The sequence below is a fragment of the Dermacentor silvarum genome, chromosome 1, assembly GCF_013339745.2.
Source record: "Dermacentor silvarum isolate Dsil-2018 chromosome 1, BIME_Dsil_1.4, whole genome shotgun sequence".
In the NCBI taxonomy this organism is placed as follows: domain Eukaryota; kingdom Metazoa; phylum Arthropoda; class Arachnida; order Ixodida; family Ixodidae; genus Dermacentor; species Dermacentor silvarum.
Window position 1 is genome coordinate 104,575,453 of NC_051154.1, and position 13,487 is coordinate 104,588,939.

The 13,487-nt window shown below is 43.8% G+C and overlaps 1 protein-coding gene across 3 annotated transcripts in view; it reads right to left on the bottom strand.

Moving 5' to 3' along the window:
* Positions 1-13,487, bottom strand: part of LOC119434084 (solute carrier family 66 member 2) — a 50,323-nt gene that overhangs the window by 22,235 nt on the left and 14,601 nt on the right. For 2 of the 3 annotated variants that reach the window (XM_037701409.2, XM_037701401.2), the window contains exon 4: positions 11,232-11,300. The exons of the other annotated variant lie outside the window; for it this stretch is intronic. In XM_037701409.2, coding sequence (XP_037557337.1) covers positions 11,232-11,300 — 69 coding nt within the window. The remainder of the gene's footprint in view (positions 1-11,231; positions 11,301-13,487) is intronic. 3 annotated transcript variants of the gene reach the window in all.

The following is a 13,487-nucleotide window of genomic DNA, read 5'->3' on the forward strand; positions in this document are numbered from 1 at the left end:
TCAGTGCTCTATACTCCGTTTCATACATAGCAGGCAACAATATGAAGGCTCGAGAGACTTCTCGCACTGCATGCATTCACAATCATAAATTGTAAATAACATATGAATGAACGATACAGGTTATACGCCATGTACTTCGATGTACACTGTCTCCCATTTTCATGTCGCAAAATATGATGCAATTATGATGTGGCAGACATCGCAGATCTGAACCAGCAAGGTGACACATTTCTACGAGCAGCGGCCACATGCACACCGTTTATGCTCGCGAGCAAAATATAGTATGTCGAATACTGACAGCACAAATGTGCACAAATGTGCACAAATAATAGAACTGCAGTACTTGCATACCTTCCACTACATTGCCTGCTGAGTATGAAATGGAGTGCAGATTTACCTTAGTATGAATGAATTATTACTGCTCCGTCTGATGAGTGCCTCAGCGCTGCAGCTCTTAATGAGAAAATGAAAGTTTTCAGCCTCCTGAACTGTTTTTATGCACTGTGTCACATCTGCCTCCATTAGAGAGCAGTATCAAAGAACACATTTAATTTCTAGACAAAGCATTTGTCAAAGCTGTGATAACGTGTGCTGTTTATTGGCGCAAGGGCCAGCTATGGCCAAAGAGCGCCATGACATATGGTAATGAATTGTCTATGTATTATGTATGAAATAATCAAATGAATAGCAAATGGTAGATGTAATATGGCTGCAAAGAGGCCTAAAAACAGGTCACTGTAAACTGCGTAAAATATATAAGCATTAAAATAATGACAATGACACATGTGAGCTATGAGCATACACGTTTCACTACGAAAAAGTGATATAATTACATGTATATAAGCACCACTGCCTCCACAGGGCTCTTGAAGTTAAATAAGGGCTGAGAGGCACGTGCTGTAAAAACTTGTGTCACTGTGGCTACAGCCTCAAATTCGAGACTGTGCTACACATGACCCAGCCAAGTTATTTCTAAATATTGACTTCATCTAAAACGCTAAAACTATTTTCAAGTAAAAAAGCGGTTAGTGACTAAGAAAAAATGCTGGGTGAAGTGGAATATGTTGACGATACACAGAATGAAAGTACTTTTTACGCTCAGTTTCTATTTCCCTGCATTGGATGAGGACATGGAGAACTGGAAGGCTGTCGCCAGACCTTCAACATGACAGGAGATCACTTCCAGTCAGTAGGTAAGAGTGGGTGCAGAAGATATAACCTATTCTTAATCTACAAAGAAGCACTTTGCTTGTATCGTGCTGTTTTCTATGATATCCAGTATCCTAATTTAGGTTTGATCAAGTGTAGTTTATTGGATATCTGGGAATCCCATTGTGTCTGCCAGTGCTTCTTCAGCTTATGCCATAAGTATGGTTTAAGGTCTGTGGCTGGAGTGTGTACGTTTGTGCCGGTGTCACTAAAACCTATTGAGGTAGCGCTTTCGTCAGCAGCTTCATTGTCTTTTATGCCACTATGGCCAGGTACCCAGCAAAGGATGATGACTTGTTTGCCCATATAAGCTGGGCATAGCAATGTACCGTACTAACTCGATTGTAACGAGAGTTTTTTTACAGATTTTTGCTACCTGAAGTCGATCCTCGCGTTACAATCGAATACCGAAATTCAAGTTGTCTAAGAAGTGTAACGATGCACCCAATTCTAATCAACAAGTGAAATGTGTGAGTGAAAGCGCTGAAAGCGCACGACGGACGGGCGCTTTCACGGAGAGCAAACCTACGGCGGAGAGCAAACGCGACGTCTCCATCACACGAAAAGCCGTGGGGGAATGAGAGGGAGGGGAGGCAACGTTTAGCTGCGGCACCAAATGCGTATCTCGCGACCGGGCGCAAGGGGAACAGGCAACTCAATCTCCCACGCGAAAGGAGGAAAGCAGGAAGGCAGCGCAGGAGAGAGGTGGTGCGGCTTCTACTCTGCGACTTGTACTTTGCGCGACTGTGGGCTGTTGCGGGCACCATATCTTGAAAGCTATCTCCACATGGCTTGGACCTCTGTATGCGCTATGCTTTCACTGCTCAGTTTCCATTGAAGCAATAGACTGCACGAACCTTCGCTCGCTGCTGCCACCGCGCTTGCTCACGCCGGCATTTTTACAATGGTTGTCTGCGGTCATCGAGTGTGACCTATTCATGTTTGCTTGTGCGCGCTGACACCATGCTTGTTAATTCAGTTAGTAAGCGAATGTGTGCAGCGAATGTGAGAGTTTATGCAGCCGATAAAACTACTATCCTTACTCTGTATAGCTCTCTACTAATTTGCTATCACAATTGATGCTTTGCCTTTCGGGCGAAACTGCGCCTTTTTCATGCATCCGGTGGTCTCGCGTTACTTTAGCGGTTTTCTTCAATTTTTTTATTTTTTACTGGACGCAACAAAAAGTCACCCCTCGCGTTACTTTCGCGGTTTTATTTTTCTTTATGGATGCAATGAAAAGTCACCCCTCACGTTACAATTGAGTAAATACGGTATATACAGTGGAACCTCGATGATACGAATCTCACGGAGTCACGAAAAATATTCGTATTCGCCGAAATTCGTAGCATCGAAACACAATGAAAACTAGCTAAATTAAAGAGTCGGAGGTGAATTCACTCAGGCACATGCACGTAAAAAGCCCCCAATGCCCGGACACAGGCGTTTTTGAATTTCACCCCCATCGAAATACGGCTGCCGCAGCCGGGATTTGATTCGTTACATTCTATGTAGAAGCTTTGTACAAGACTAGTTCTGAAGGCGCCCGTAGCAAGGCGGATACGCAAGTGGTGGATAGGATGTAACATTTTAAAAGCACGAGGCGTCGCAGAATTATTGACTATGGTTCTGCTGTTAAGGCGTGGATGTATTAGGCTTTTGTACAAGCTTATGAGGCATCTCCCGTCACTTCCCCAGGATGTCCGGGACAAGAGCCTCAGAAGGTTCATAGTCATGAGGCACTTAACTTTAAGATACTTCAAGAGGGAGATAAAGGTTAGTTTAGTGTCTAAGATAATACCTAGGAATTTATGTTCAGAGCTCATAGATAGTTGTTCTCCGTGGAGATTTATCACAGAGTCCGCTATTACATCTCTCTTGTTCAATAGGAGGATGCACATACTTTTTTGAGGGTTTAGTTAAAAACCGTTTTTTTCCGCCCCCTTAGACAATTTATTTAAGCCAAGCTGTACTTGTCACTCTCAGATACTAAGATAACATGATTTGCAACCTATTTGAATGTTATCCACATATACAGAATAAAACATTGTATGTGGTATGACAGTATGGAGCGAGTTTATTCTGACAAAAAATATAGTAGAGCTCAGCTTACCACTTTGTGGTACACCAGCCTCATGCGTAAATGGATGAGACAGGACATTACCAACTCTAGCACGGAACATGCGATAAGAGAGGTAACTCTGAATCACGTTCAGCAAGCTGCTTCAAACTCCCATTCCAGCCCAATATCAGGAAGAATTCCAAAACACCAAGTTGTGTCGTATGTCTTCTCCATATCTAATACTGATAAGAAAAATTGTTTATGCACAAAGGCATCAAGGATTTCAGTCTCGATGAGGACAATGCGATTCATTGTGGACCTTCCTTCCGTGAAACCACTCTGCAGGGGGTCTAATATTTTGTTACATTCAAGAAAATGCAGGAGGCATTGGTTAACCATTTTCTCAAATAGTTTGCACAGGCAACTTGTCAAGGCTGTATAAGCCTAAACTGCTGGCCGAAGTCGGGTCCTTGCTGTCTTTGAGAATTGAAATGATTACTGCTTCTTTCCAGGTGGACAGAATGTACCCAGCAGAAAATATGGAATATGGAGTAATGTTTTGTGGGTTTCAGGGTTTAAGTGTCTGATCATGTCACAAACTATTTGATCATTTCCTGGGGCCAACTTGTTACAACTGCAATGGGGATGTTTGCCTAGCAGCACTGGATCTAGAGTTTCAATGGTAGACCGAAACAAGTCAAAGGGAGCTATGGCGAAACAGGCGAGCAAGCGTCGCTTGTCTTCTTCCTTCACCAGCAGCGTGGCCCACTGCCTTCAGTACAATCACTCCCCACCGAAAGAGGAGCCATCCTGGCGACCTAGGGGCAGGAGAAGACAGGGGGGTCATGGCACTGCTTGAGGCGGGAGACGTGGACAATTTCCCGGCCGCAACGACGCTGGTCGGAAGACGCGTCCATCGGCTCAATGAGGTAGTTGACTGTGGATGTTTGTCGCAGTACCCGATAGGGACCGTGGTACATGGAATGCAGCTTGGAGGAAAGGCCCGGTGGAGTAGACGGCACCCACAACCAGACCAGCAGGCGGAAATTATCAAGCTCCTCCAGCGTTTTCGGGCCTCATTCGACATTGGCCAACCGTCCTTGGGTCGAGCGTCAGCAGTCGTTCACCATATCGACACCGGTCGACAAACCCCTTTGCGCCAGCGTCCGTATCGTGTGTCGGCCGCTGAACGCTGGATCATCGACCAGCAGGTTGACGACATGCAGCAGCGTGGCCCACTGCCTTCAGTACACAACATTTAAGTGAGGCCTGAAACTCCACCAAGTTAAATGCTCAATTGTATTTTTAATTTCTTGTTCCTCTCCGTCCAGAGGCAGTCACTCTACTTGTCGCCGATATCTATGGAAAGTATCTGAATAATGGGATGAACTGGAAATAAGCTCAAACAGGGATCCTAAAATATCGGCCTGATCTTTGAGAGTATCTCCCCGACTGTTTACTAACGGTAGAGGGCGAGTTTGCTGGCCTTTTATTTTATTAACTCTGTTCCAAGCTTTCTTTTCGCCTGTACAAGAGTTTATGCCCGATAAGTATTTTTTTCCAGCTTTCCCTTTTGGCACGGCGACGCATTCTTCTACCCTCAGACTATATTTTCTTGAAGATGATGAGGTTGTCTGTAGTTGGAGAGTCGCGAAGGTGACACCAAGCATTATTTTGATTTCTGCGCGCTTCCTTACACTCGTCGTTCCACCATGGAACACGTCGTTTAGAGGACGATCCATTTGTTTTGGGGATACACATTGACGCAGCATCAACTATAAACGCCGTCAAATATGCCACTGCATCATCGATAGGAAGTGTATAGATGTCATCCCAGGTCAAATGCGTCAGCTCCCTGTATCGTTTCTAGTCGGCACAGTCGACTTTCCACCGGGGCACATGTGGAGAGCACTCATCACCTTTTGTTAGTCTTATGACAATGGGGAAGTAATCACTCCCGTATGGATATTTAATCACGTTCCATTCCAGGTATGGCACGAGTGCACCTGCTGTGATGCTTAAATCTATAAATAAGAATGTTTTGTTTGCCACGCTGTAGAATGTGGGTTCTTTCTTATTTAGTAAGCATGCACCTACGGAGAAGTTTTCTATTAGGCGCCCTCTCAGATCACAACGATAATTTGCCTAAAGGGTGTTATCTGCATTTAAATCTCCTACTACGATATAAGGCTTGGGAAGTTCTGCAATAAAGCTCCGGAATTCTGTTTTGGAAAGCTCAATGGTGTTTGCAGCTGTAAATGCTGGCAGGCAACACTCTTATCTACTATTATAGCCCCACCGCCCGACGAGGCGAGAGCGTCATTGCAGTCATTGCGGTAAATGGCGTATTGTCGGAGAAAGTTTGTGTGTGAAGGATTGAGGTGGGTCTCTTGAAAACACAGCACCCTTGGATTAAACTTATGTAAGAGTTTTTTAATGTCATCAAGATTGTGGAGCAAGCCCTTGACATTCCACTGTAATATCTGTGTATCCGTATTGCAGGTGTTTTGTGTTGTGTTTCTAAAAGAGATGGATTAACTTAGATCACGAGACCCTTCCATGCCCCGTGATACAGGATTTTTCTTTTTTGTCAACACACTCCAGGGAACTGTGCTATTACTTAAACACCTGAGTTGCCAAAGTACTGGTGGTTGCATCCATCAGAGGCGCTCTTCAGAGGTGCTGGATGCTGCCCGCTGAGCGGACACTCTTGTGGGGGGGTTTCTGGGCCAGTCTGCACGGGCAGTGGTCCTTGGTCCAGCAGGCCCGGAGGTCTGCTCGCCCTTCGTGGCAGGGGGCAGAACAGCAATGGCTGCTCCTGCCAGGGGGGCTGATTGCGTAAACATCGTCACACTCTGTGCGACTCGGGTGGCCGCCGTAGGATGTGGCGCTGCCCCCCGGCACGTCACATCAGTGTAGGACGGATTGGACTGATTGTGGACAAAAAAAAAAAACGCTTGCGCATCTTGGAACGAAATGTTTAGTTTTACCCCCTGAGTTCTATCATCTCTTTTTCTTTCTTCCATGATGGGCACGATTGCGAATAGTTGGGGTGAACTCCGTCACAGTTGGCACAGTGAGTTGCGGAAGTGCAGATGTCTGAGGAATGGTCGTTAGATGCGCATTTTGCACAAGTAGAGCGCCTTCGGCATCTTTGCAATCCCTGCCCAAAATGCTGACACTTGAAGCATCGGCGCAGATTATGGACGTACGGTCGTATGCGGAGCTTACAATATCTGGTTTCAATTGACTCAGGGAGGTTGCTTGTTCCAAAGGTAATGATTACATGCTTAGTTGAAATTTCCTTATTGTCACGCCTTAATTCATTGGACCTTTACCTCGTTCTGTTCTTGCCATCCATCCAAGAGCTCACTTTCACTAAGTTAAAGCAGGCTGTCATCAGAGATGACACCACACACAGTGATTATTGGCCTCTGGGGCCCAATGAGACAGGGATTTCCCCAAACGCAACCAGTTTTGACAGTATGTTGTATTGAAGCTTGTCACGCACTTCAAGCAGAAGGTCGCCGCTTCGCACCTTAGTTACTCAGTAACCTGAGCTGACTGTTTCTGTCAAACATGTTGCGACAACCAATGAAAATATAGTGCAGACAGTCTTGGTTTTATGTTGGCGATATATTACGCAGTACTTGGGAAAAGTTTCTTTCTGTCTCATAAAAAAGTTGAAGGTTTCCTCGTTGGGGAGCGATCAGGGAGTGGAAAGAAACATGAAGTAATATCAGCAGGAGTGCCAACCGGCCACCTCGGAGCCCAACCAGGGGACATCACAAGACTAGAAGCATTCTATTCTGCGAACGTCAACGCTACCATTCCCACTATAACCCAATATAAATAACCTAGATTGGTTATGTCACACAAGGTTAACCCTCGCTGCCTGGAAAATCGTTAAGTAAAATGAAGTGAAGAGAGGACAGGAGAGACTGAAAGTGAGAGAGAAAAAAAGAAAGGTGAAGTTTGAAGTGGAATAGGAAAACGCAACTAGCGATTTTCCCCAGGTGGGTCAGTATGGGGGTGCCATTTACATGAAGCCGAGGTCAAAGGGGTGTGTCCCCTCCGCCGAGGGGCCATGAAGGTGCAAACACCCGGCATCGACTTAACCCCCAGGATCCCATTTTTCCCAGACATGGCTAAACCGTGCATGGTTAAACGCGGGGGGGGGGGGCAATCCCCATGTGCTTGGGTACGTGGTGTCGCAACACATTTGTCAAAGCTGTACGTCCACTTCAAATCCTTTCCCTCAAAAGTATTCATGCATGAAGATGCAAAAGCAAAACACCTAGCAGTCACAGGATCCATTCCCATGCCTTGAGGGCATACCATCTTGTATGAAGGAGAAAGACTTCCTGTACTTTCTGCAGAAAAATGCATCTGGTACTCGCGTTCTGCCAAGGAAAACATCCGTTTGGTAGAAGGTTAATTGAAGAAAACACATTTTCCAGTTGCCTTTGCACAGATAGTACATAAAATACTACAAGAAAACACAATGCACCACGTGGCCAAAGGAATACCCTTTGCATGTTACATGAATTGCTATAGTTAGGCTACAGGTATGGTGCCCTTAAGGACCGTGCAAAAAACGATGGAACGAAAAATGTTGGGCATACCATTAAGGCACAGGAAAAGAGCAGTGTGGATCAGAAAGCACACGGGAATAGCCGATATTCTAGTTGACATTAAGAGAAAAAAAAAATGGAGCTGGGCAGGCCATGTAATGCGTAGGCTAGATAACAGGTGGACCATAAGAGTTACAGAATGGGTGCCAAGAGAAAGGAAGCGCAGTCGAGGACGGCAGAAACCTAGGTGGGGTGTGATGAAACTAGAAAATTTGCAGGCGCAAGTTGGAATGAGCTAGCACAAGACAGCGGTAATTGGAGATCACAGGGAGAGGCCTTCGTCCTGCAGTGGACATAAAAATAGGCTTATGATGATGATGCCTGCCCTCTTTCCCTATATATTTTTTTATATTTATCAGTAGAAATATCTAGTCTGACCTCATAAACCTTAACCAACAACCCTCTTGACCTTGAACGATGAAAAAGTTCAACACTTTCATATTAAGAGCATTTTCACAGAAGTGGCATCAAGACCTTGGTTGTTCTGTCACTCAAAACATATTTTTTTAATCAGAAAAAAGGCTACACATTCCTGAAAACATTCCATCCAAAAGTGAGAAAAAAAATGTTTACTGAAGCTTTATCCTGGTTTTTCAAGCGTCTAAACCTCGCAATTTGCATGTTATAATTATCTTGCAATAGCCTACTCCTCTTGTTTAGGCTTTTTATGCACCAGAGATGTAAAAATTATTCTTACAATCAAACATAATTAGGGTAAGAAATTACATTCCCATTATTCATTGTTGAACTAAGATGTATGAAAATGCTGTTATACAAAACAGTAATCTGCAGCAGCTGTACCACCAAAATCAAATCAGTTTTTTTATATTCCTTATTAATAAAGTGGTATTGATAAAATGATCCTAATCAACCACTATGCCATCCGATTGTATACACTGGTTAAAGAACAGTTTGATTAGTTCAGTTAGTCAGAGCGCCTTTTTTACCCATGCATGGTGGCTCATCAGTTACAACATTTCACTGCTATTCACCGTTACAATTACCAGCTACAGCAGCCAGACGTTTAGGGCATGACATGTGAAAACTCCCACTTTATTAAGATATCAATGCAGGTTAAGGAAACCCAGCAGGTAAAAATTCATTTGGCATCCCTCACAAGTAGGGTTCTGCGATTTCGGATTAATGTGATAAAATCCGAAAAACAATCACCGGTAAAAAAAAAGTGGCATTAGGATTTACGCACAAAAATCCATATTTCAGTGCCCTCAGTTGTGATCGCATGGCTATGCCATGATTACAATCATGGAAAAAGGTGTTAGAAGCTCAACGCATTCGTTGTGACAACAAACTCGTTGCACAACCTGCTCATATAGCTCAGGTACCTAAAAACAATTTCAAATGAACCGCTCTCAATAATTAGGGAACTATGGAGGCTGAGTCTAGTCTTCTGCATGATGTGTACCGTGTCTTTTCCGTGTGTCTGCAGGCGCTGCTATGTTGAAGGAATGACACATCTGCAACAACTTTTAGCGCAGATGTTGACTGCATGCTTGACATTGTAGACAAGAAGGGCTGTGAATTCACTGACAGCTTCCGAGAGTACCACGTTGCTGTTTCAGAAAAAAGGCGTTGTGCCACGCAGTGAAACGTTGCTCACGACTTACACTACACCAGCAAGTCATTGTGGTGTCAGATTGTGAACACACGAAGTCAAAACTTCCAGCATCGTTTCAACATGTATGAGCAGTTTTCTGCAGTTTTATCACCAGGGCATGACACTATCTTGCTGGCAAGAGAGTTTTCTGAACATCAGGCATATGCTGTTGAATTCAATGAGCCCGTAGCTTTATGGAAAATGCATGTACGAGCCTGGCCCATCTTTTATCGTCCTGCGCTGGATCTACTGGATTTTCCTGTAGCTAGCACAAGTGTTAAAAGGGCGTGCCACAATGACCAATTCCAACAGTTGTAAATATGCATTACATACTACAGTAAACGGTAATGGCGACAAACCCTTCCGCTATTGCAAATGTTGAGTGCAAGCAAAAAGGTTCCTGCAGATATACTGCCTGTATTTTTCAGTTTTCTTTTTCTTTTTTTTTTGCAATCAAACTTGTTTTTGGGCTATGGGTGAGATTAAAAGGTGAATCATGCTCACAGGTAGAAGAACTGCGGTATTCATTGCGCTGTAAAAGCTCCAATATTTGCTGAAAAAATAAACTCCAATAAACACCCTCCGATCTTGCCCCAATATAAACTCCTGAAATGCAGAACCCTACTCATAGGCCAGGTACACACAAATAAATCAACACATGCTTTCTTTCTCTATACAGGGTGTTTCAGCGAACACTTTCAAAAATTCTTAAAGGTTGCCTGTGGCAGATAGCACAATTCTAGTTAATGAACTGGTCTACTCGAAGAGGCGGACATCACTTGTGCAAGAAATTAAAATGCATAATTGAATAATTAACATAGATTCACTAATTAAGTTTTTATCTAATGACCTGATGGCCCATATTGCAATTTACAAATTGTAGACGTGGAGTTCGCAAGGCGGATCCACTTGGAACGAATTCTCGGGATGACACCAGTTTCGAGATATTAATTCCCGAACTTTGCGGAGAAATGCATTGGGTTCCAGTTAGGTTCTTAACAAAATGTCACTTTATGCATTGAAGCACAAAATTAACTGGAACGCCAATGCATTTCTCCGCAAAGTTCGGAAATTAATATCTCGAAACTGGTGCCATCCTGAGAATTAATTCCAAGTGGATCCGCCTTGCGAACTCCACAGCTACAATTTGTAAATGGCAATATGGGCCATCAGGTAATTAGTTAAAAACTTAATTAGTGGATTTTTGTTAATTAGTCGATTATGCATTTAAATTTTTTGTGCAAGTAATGTTCGCCTCTTCGAGTAGACCAGCTCATTAACTAGAATTGGGCTATCTGCCACAGGCAACCTTAAATAAATTTCGAAAGTGTTCGCTGAAACACCCTGTATATGGTTAAAGCAAATGAATGCATGCAGGCAAGCCAAGCGCAACAAAGACACTGACAAACACAGAACAAAGGTTAGCTTAGGGAGACGAGACAGTAAGCTTCAAGAATGTGAGATGCGAGAACACATGCATGCATGCGTGGAAAAAAAAATGTGTGGCTGTGCAGCGTTAGAAAAAAAAATGCACCCCTTTTCTCACCAAGAGGCAAAGTCAAAGGTGATGACAGCCATCCCTTGGTAGCAGGAAAGAAAAGAATTCAGTACTGAGCAGCCAGGCTGAGCAGAGAGGTAGAACGCCATGCAGTAGTGCACCGCAAGAAGCAGGACAGACTGGTGGTGTGTGAGAAAGACTGGGCACACCTACCCCAAAGGGTGAGGTCTGGATTGGCCACATCCACCGCCTCGAGGCAGGCATGGTTTTCACTTGGGTTTTCTAAACCAACCACCAACACAGAGACACCAGGTTAGAACCACAGCAACAACAACATAGCACAGGCTCCATGCTCTGGTAAATGGTATCCTCAGGAGGTCCCTTCTCTGGAAGCGCCAAAACCCAAGCTGGATATACATTAAAACGGATAGGCGGGCTAGTTGGTTTGGCATCATAATGAAACTTTTGCGCACACAACACGAAACCACAACGAAGAAGTACACAAGGACTAGCGCAGACTAACAACTGACCTTTATTCACTAAGAAAACACCGCAAGATGCCCTACTACAGTCGGTAAATGAAGTATGCATAGGATCCAAAGTAGCCCCTGTGCTTAGCACAATTTTTTTTTTGAGCAGCATAGATAGAATTGTGATGTCCGAATTGGATAGCAAAGTTTTGAAAATATTCAGATATGTGGATGATTATTTGATTTTGGGCTCAAACACGGAATGGGCTGTATTCACCTCAAATGTGTTGGATACGTTCAGAGAAAGAGGCAAAGGCCTAAATTTCACTTTTGGAGAACCCACTGATAACTGCTTACAGTTCCTTGACGTGAAGCTCATATTCGAAATAAACCATGTGTGTTGGAAGTACTCCCCGAGAACAGAGAAGCCCTTGTTACAGTATGCTTCCGCCCATTCAAGGATAATAAAAAACGGGATCGCAATGGGATGTTTTCATTCAGCTCTAACAAAAACCTGCACGCACAAGTTAAATGAATCTTTCCTAGAGCAAAAGTTTCGGCTGGAAAAGGCTGGTTACCCTACCTCAATTCTTCTGACTGTAAGCGAAAGGCTATTGAAGAAAATGAAATTCGTTGAGAAAGAGGTGCAAAAAAGCCAGGAAGCTAAGAAAATATCGGTAATCTCCTATATGCATGGTTTTTCCCATAAAATTAAGAAGGTGGCCGCTAAATATGGTGTCAAGATAGTTTTCTCGGCAAAAAACAAAGTAGGGGGGGGGGCGTGTGTCCGGCTGTAAACAAATTGTATAAAGACAGGCCTATTAGTGTCAGTAATGAATGTTCCAAGCGTTCTGATCACCAGGTTGTTGAGTGCAAAAGAAATGTAGTGTGTAAGATCCCGTTTAAATGTGGCAAGTGTTACGTAGGGCAGACTGGGCGATGCGTGAACGTTAGGTTAAAAGAACACTTGGCGAATTTGAAAGGAAGGCAGCTGACACATTTGGCATTACATTGTGCACGGTGTTCAATGAATATGTGTAGTCCTGTGTGTAATCAAACTGATATTTTGTATGTTCATCCTAATCAGACAACAAGAGAGATTGTGGAAGCTTGGCATATATCTAGACTACAAAGCACATGTGTCAGTCATCCTTCAATAGCATTGAATGACAAGGAAATTGACCTGATGAATAAGATGTGATAGCGCAATGTTTTTTGTTAAAGGTTTTATTTTTATGTAATAGATTACAAAATGCCCTGGTGCTCATGTGCAGTGATTGTGAGGTGCGTGTCGCGACCATATATATGTGTTTTCTTAGTGAATAAAGGTCAGTTGTTAGTCTGCGCTAGTCCTTGTGTACTTCTTCGTTGTGGTTTCGTGTTGTGTGCGCAAAAGTTTCATTATGGATATACATGGCCCACAGATAGCCACAGCACCCTTAAAGCATGCAAGAAGTTCTTTATCACAAAAAACTCGCTTATCGCTGCACTACAACATTAGCTACACACACGTCACAAGTCACTTGCAGCACTGCCAAAAGTATGACATGTACACTGGCAATACACTTGCAGAGCAGAATGTAGTTTTGGGCATATGCATCTGATTATTGACAGGATTAAAGAGTTTTATTTTTGTTTGGTACATGGTATGGTACAGTGATAAGTGATGTTAGGACCTTTGCATATGCACATTGTAAGTTAAACCTGCTTATAACGAACCTCCTACACAACGAATTCCTGGATATAACGAAGTTTTTCAATTCCCCGCCGTTACTCCATAGAAGCACATGTATTTGAGACCTCTACGTAACGAAGTGGAAGCGGGAGACCCCCCCTCGATATAACGAATTTTCCCCTCCGACCACCTAGAGATTTCGCCCCAAATGTTGTCATTTTTACGCGAGCAGCAACCGGAAGCACCTTCTCCGCCGCGATGGAATGCGAAGCGAGCGCACGTGTGCGAGGCGGCCCTGCATCCCTCGACCCGGCGATCTTGCCG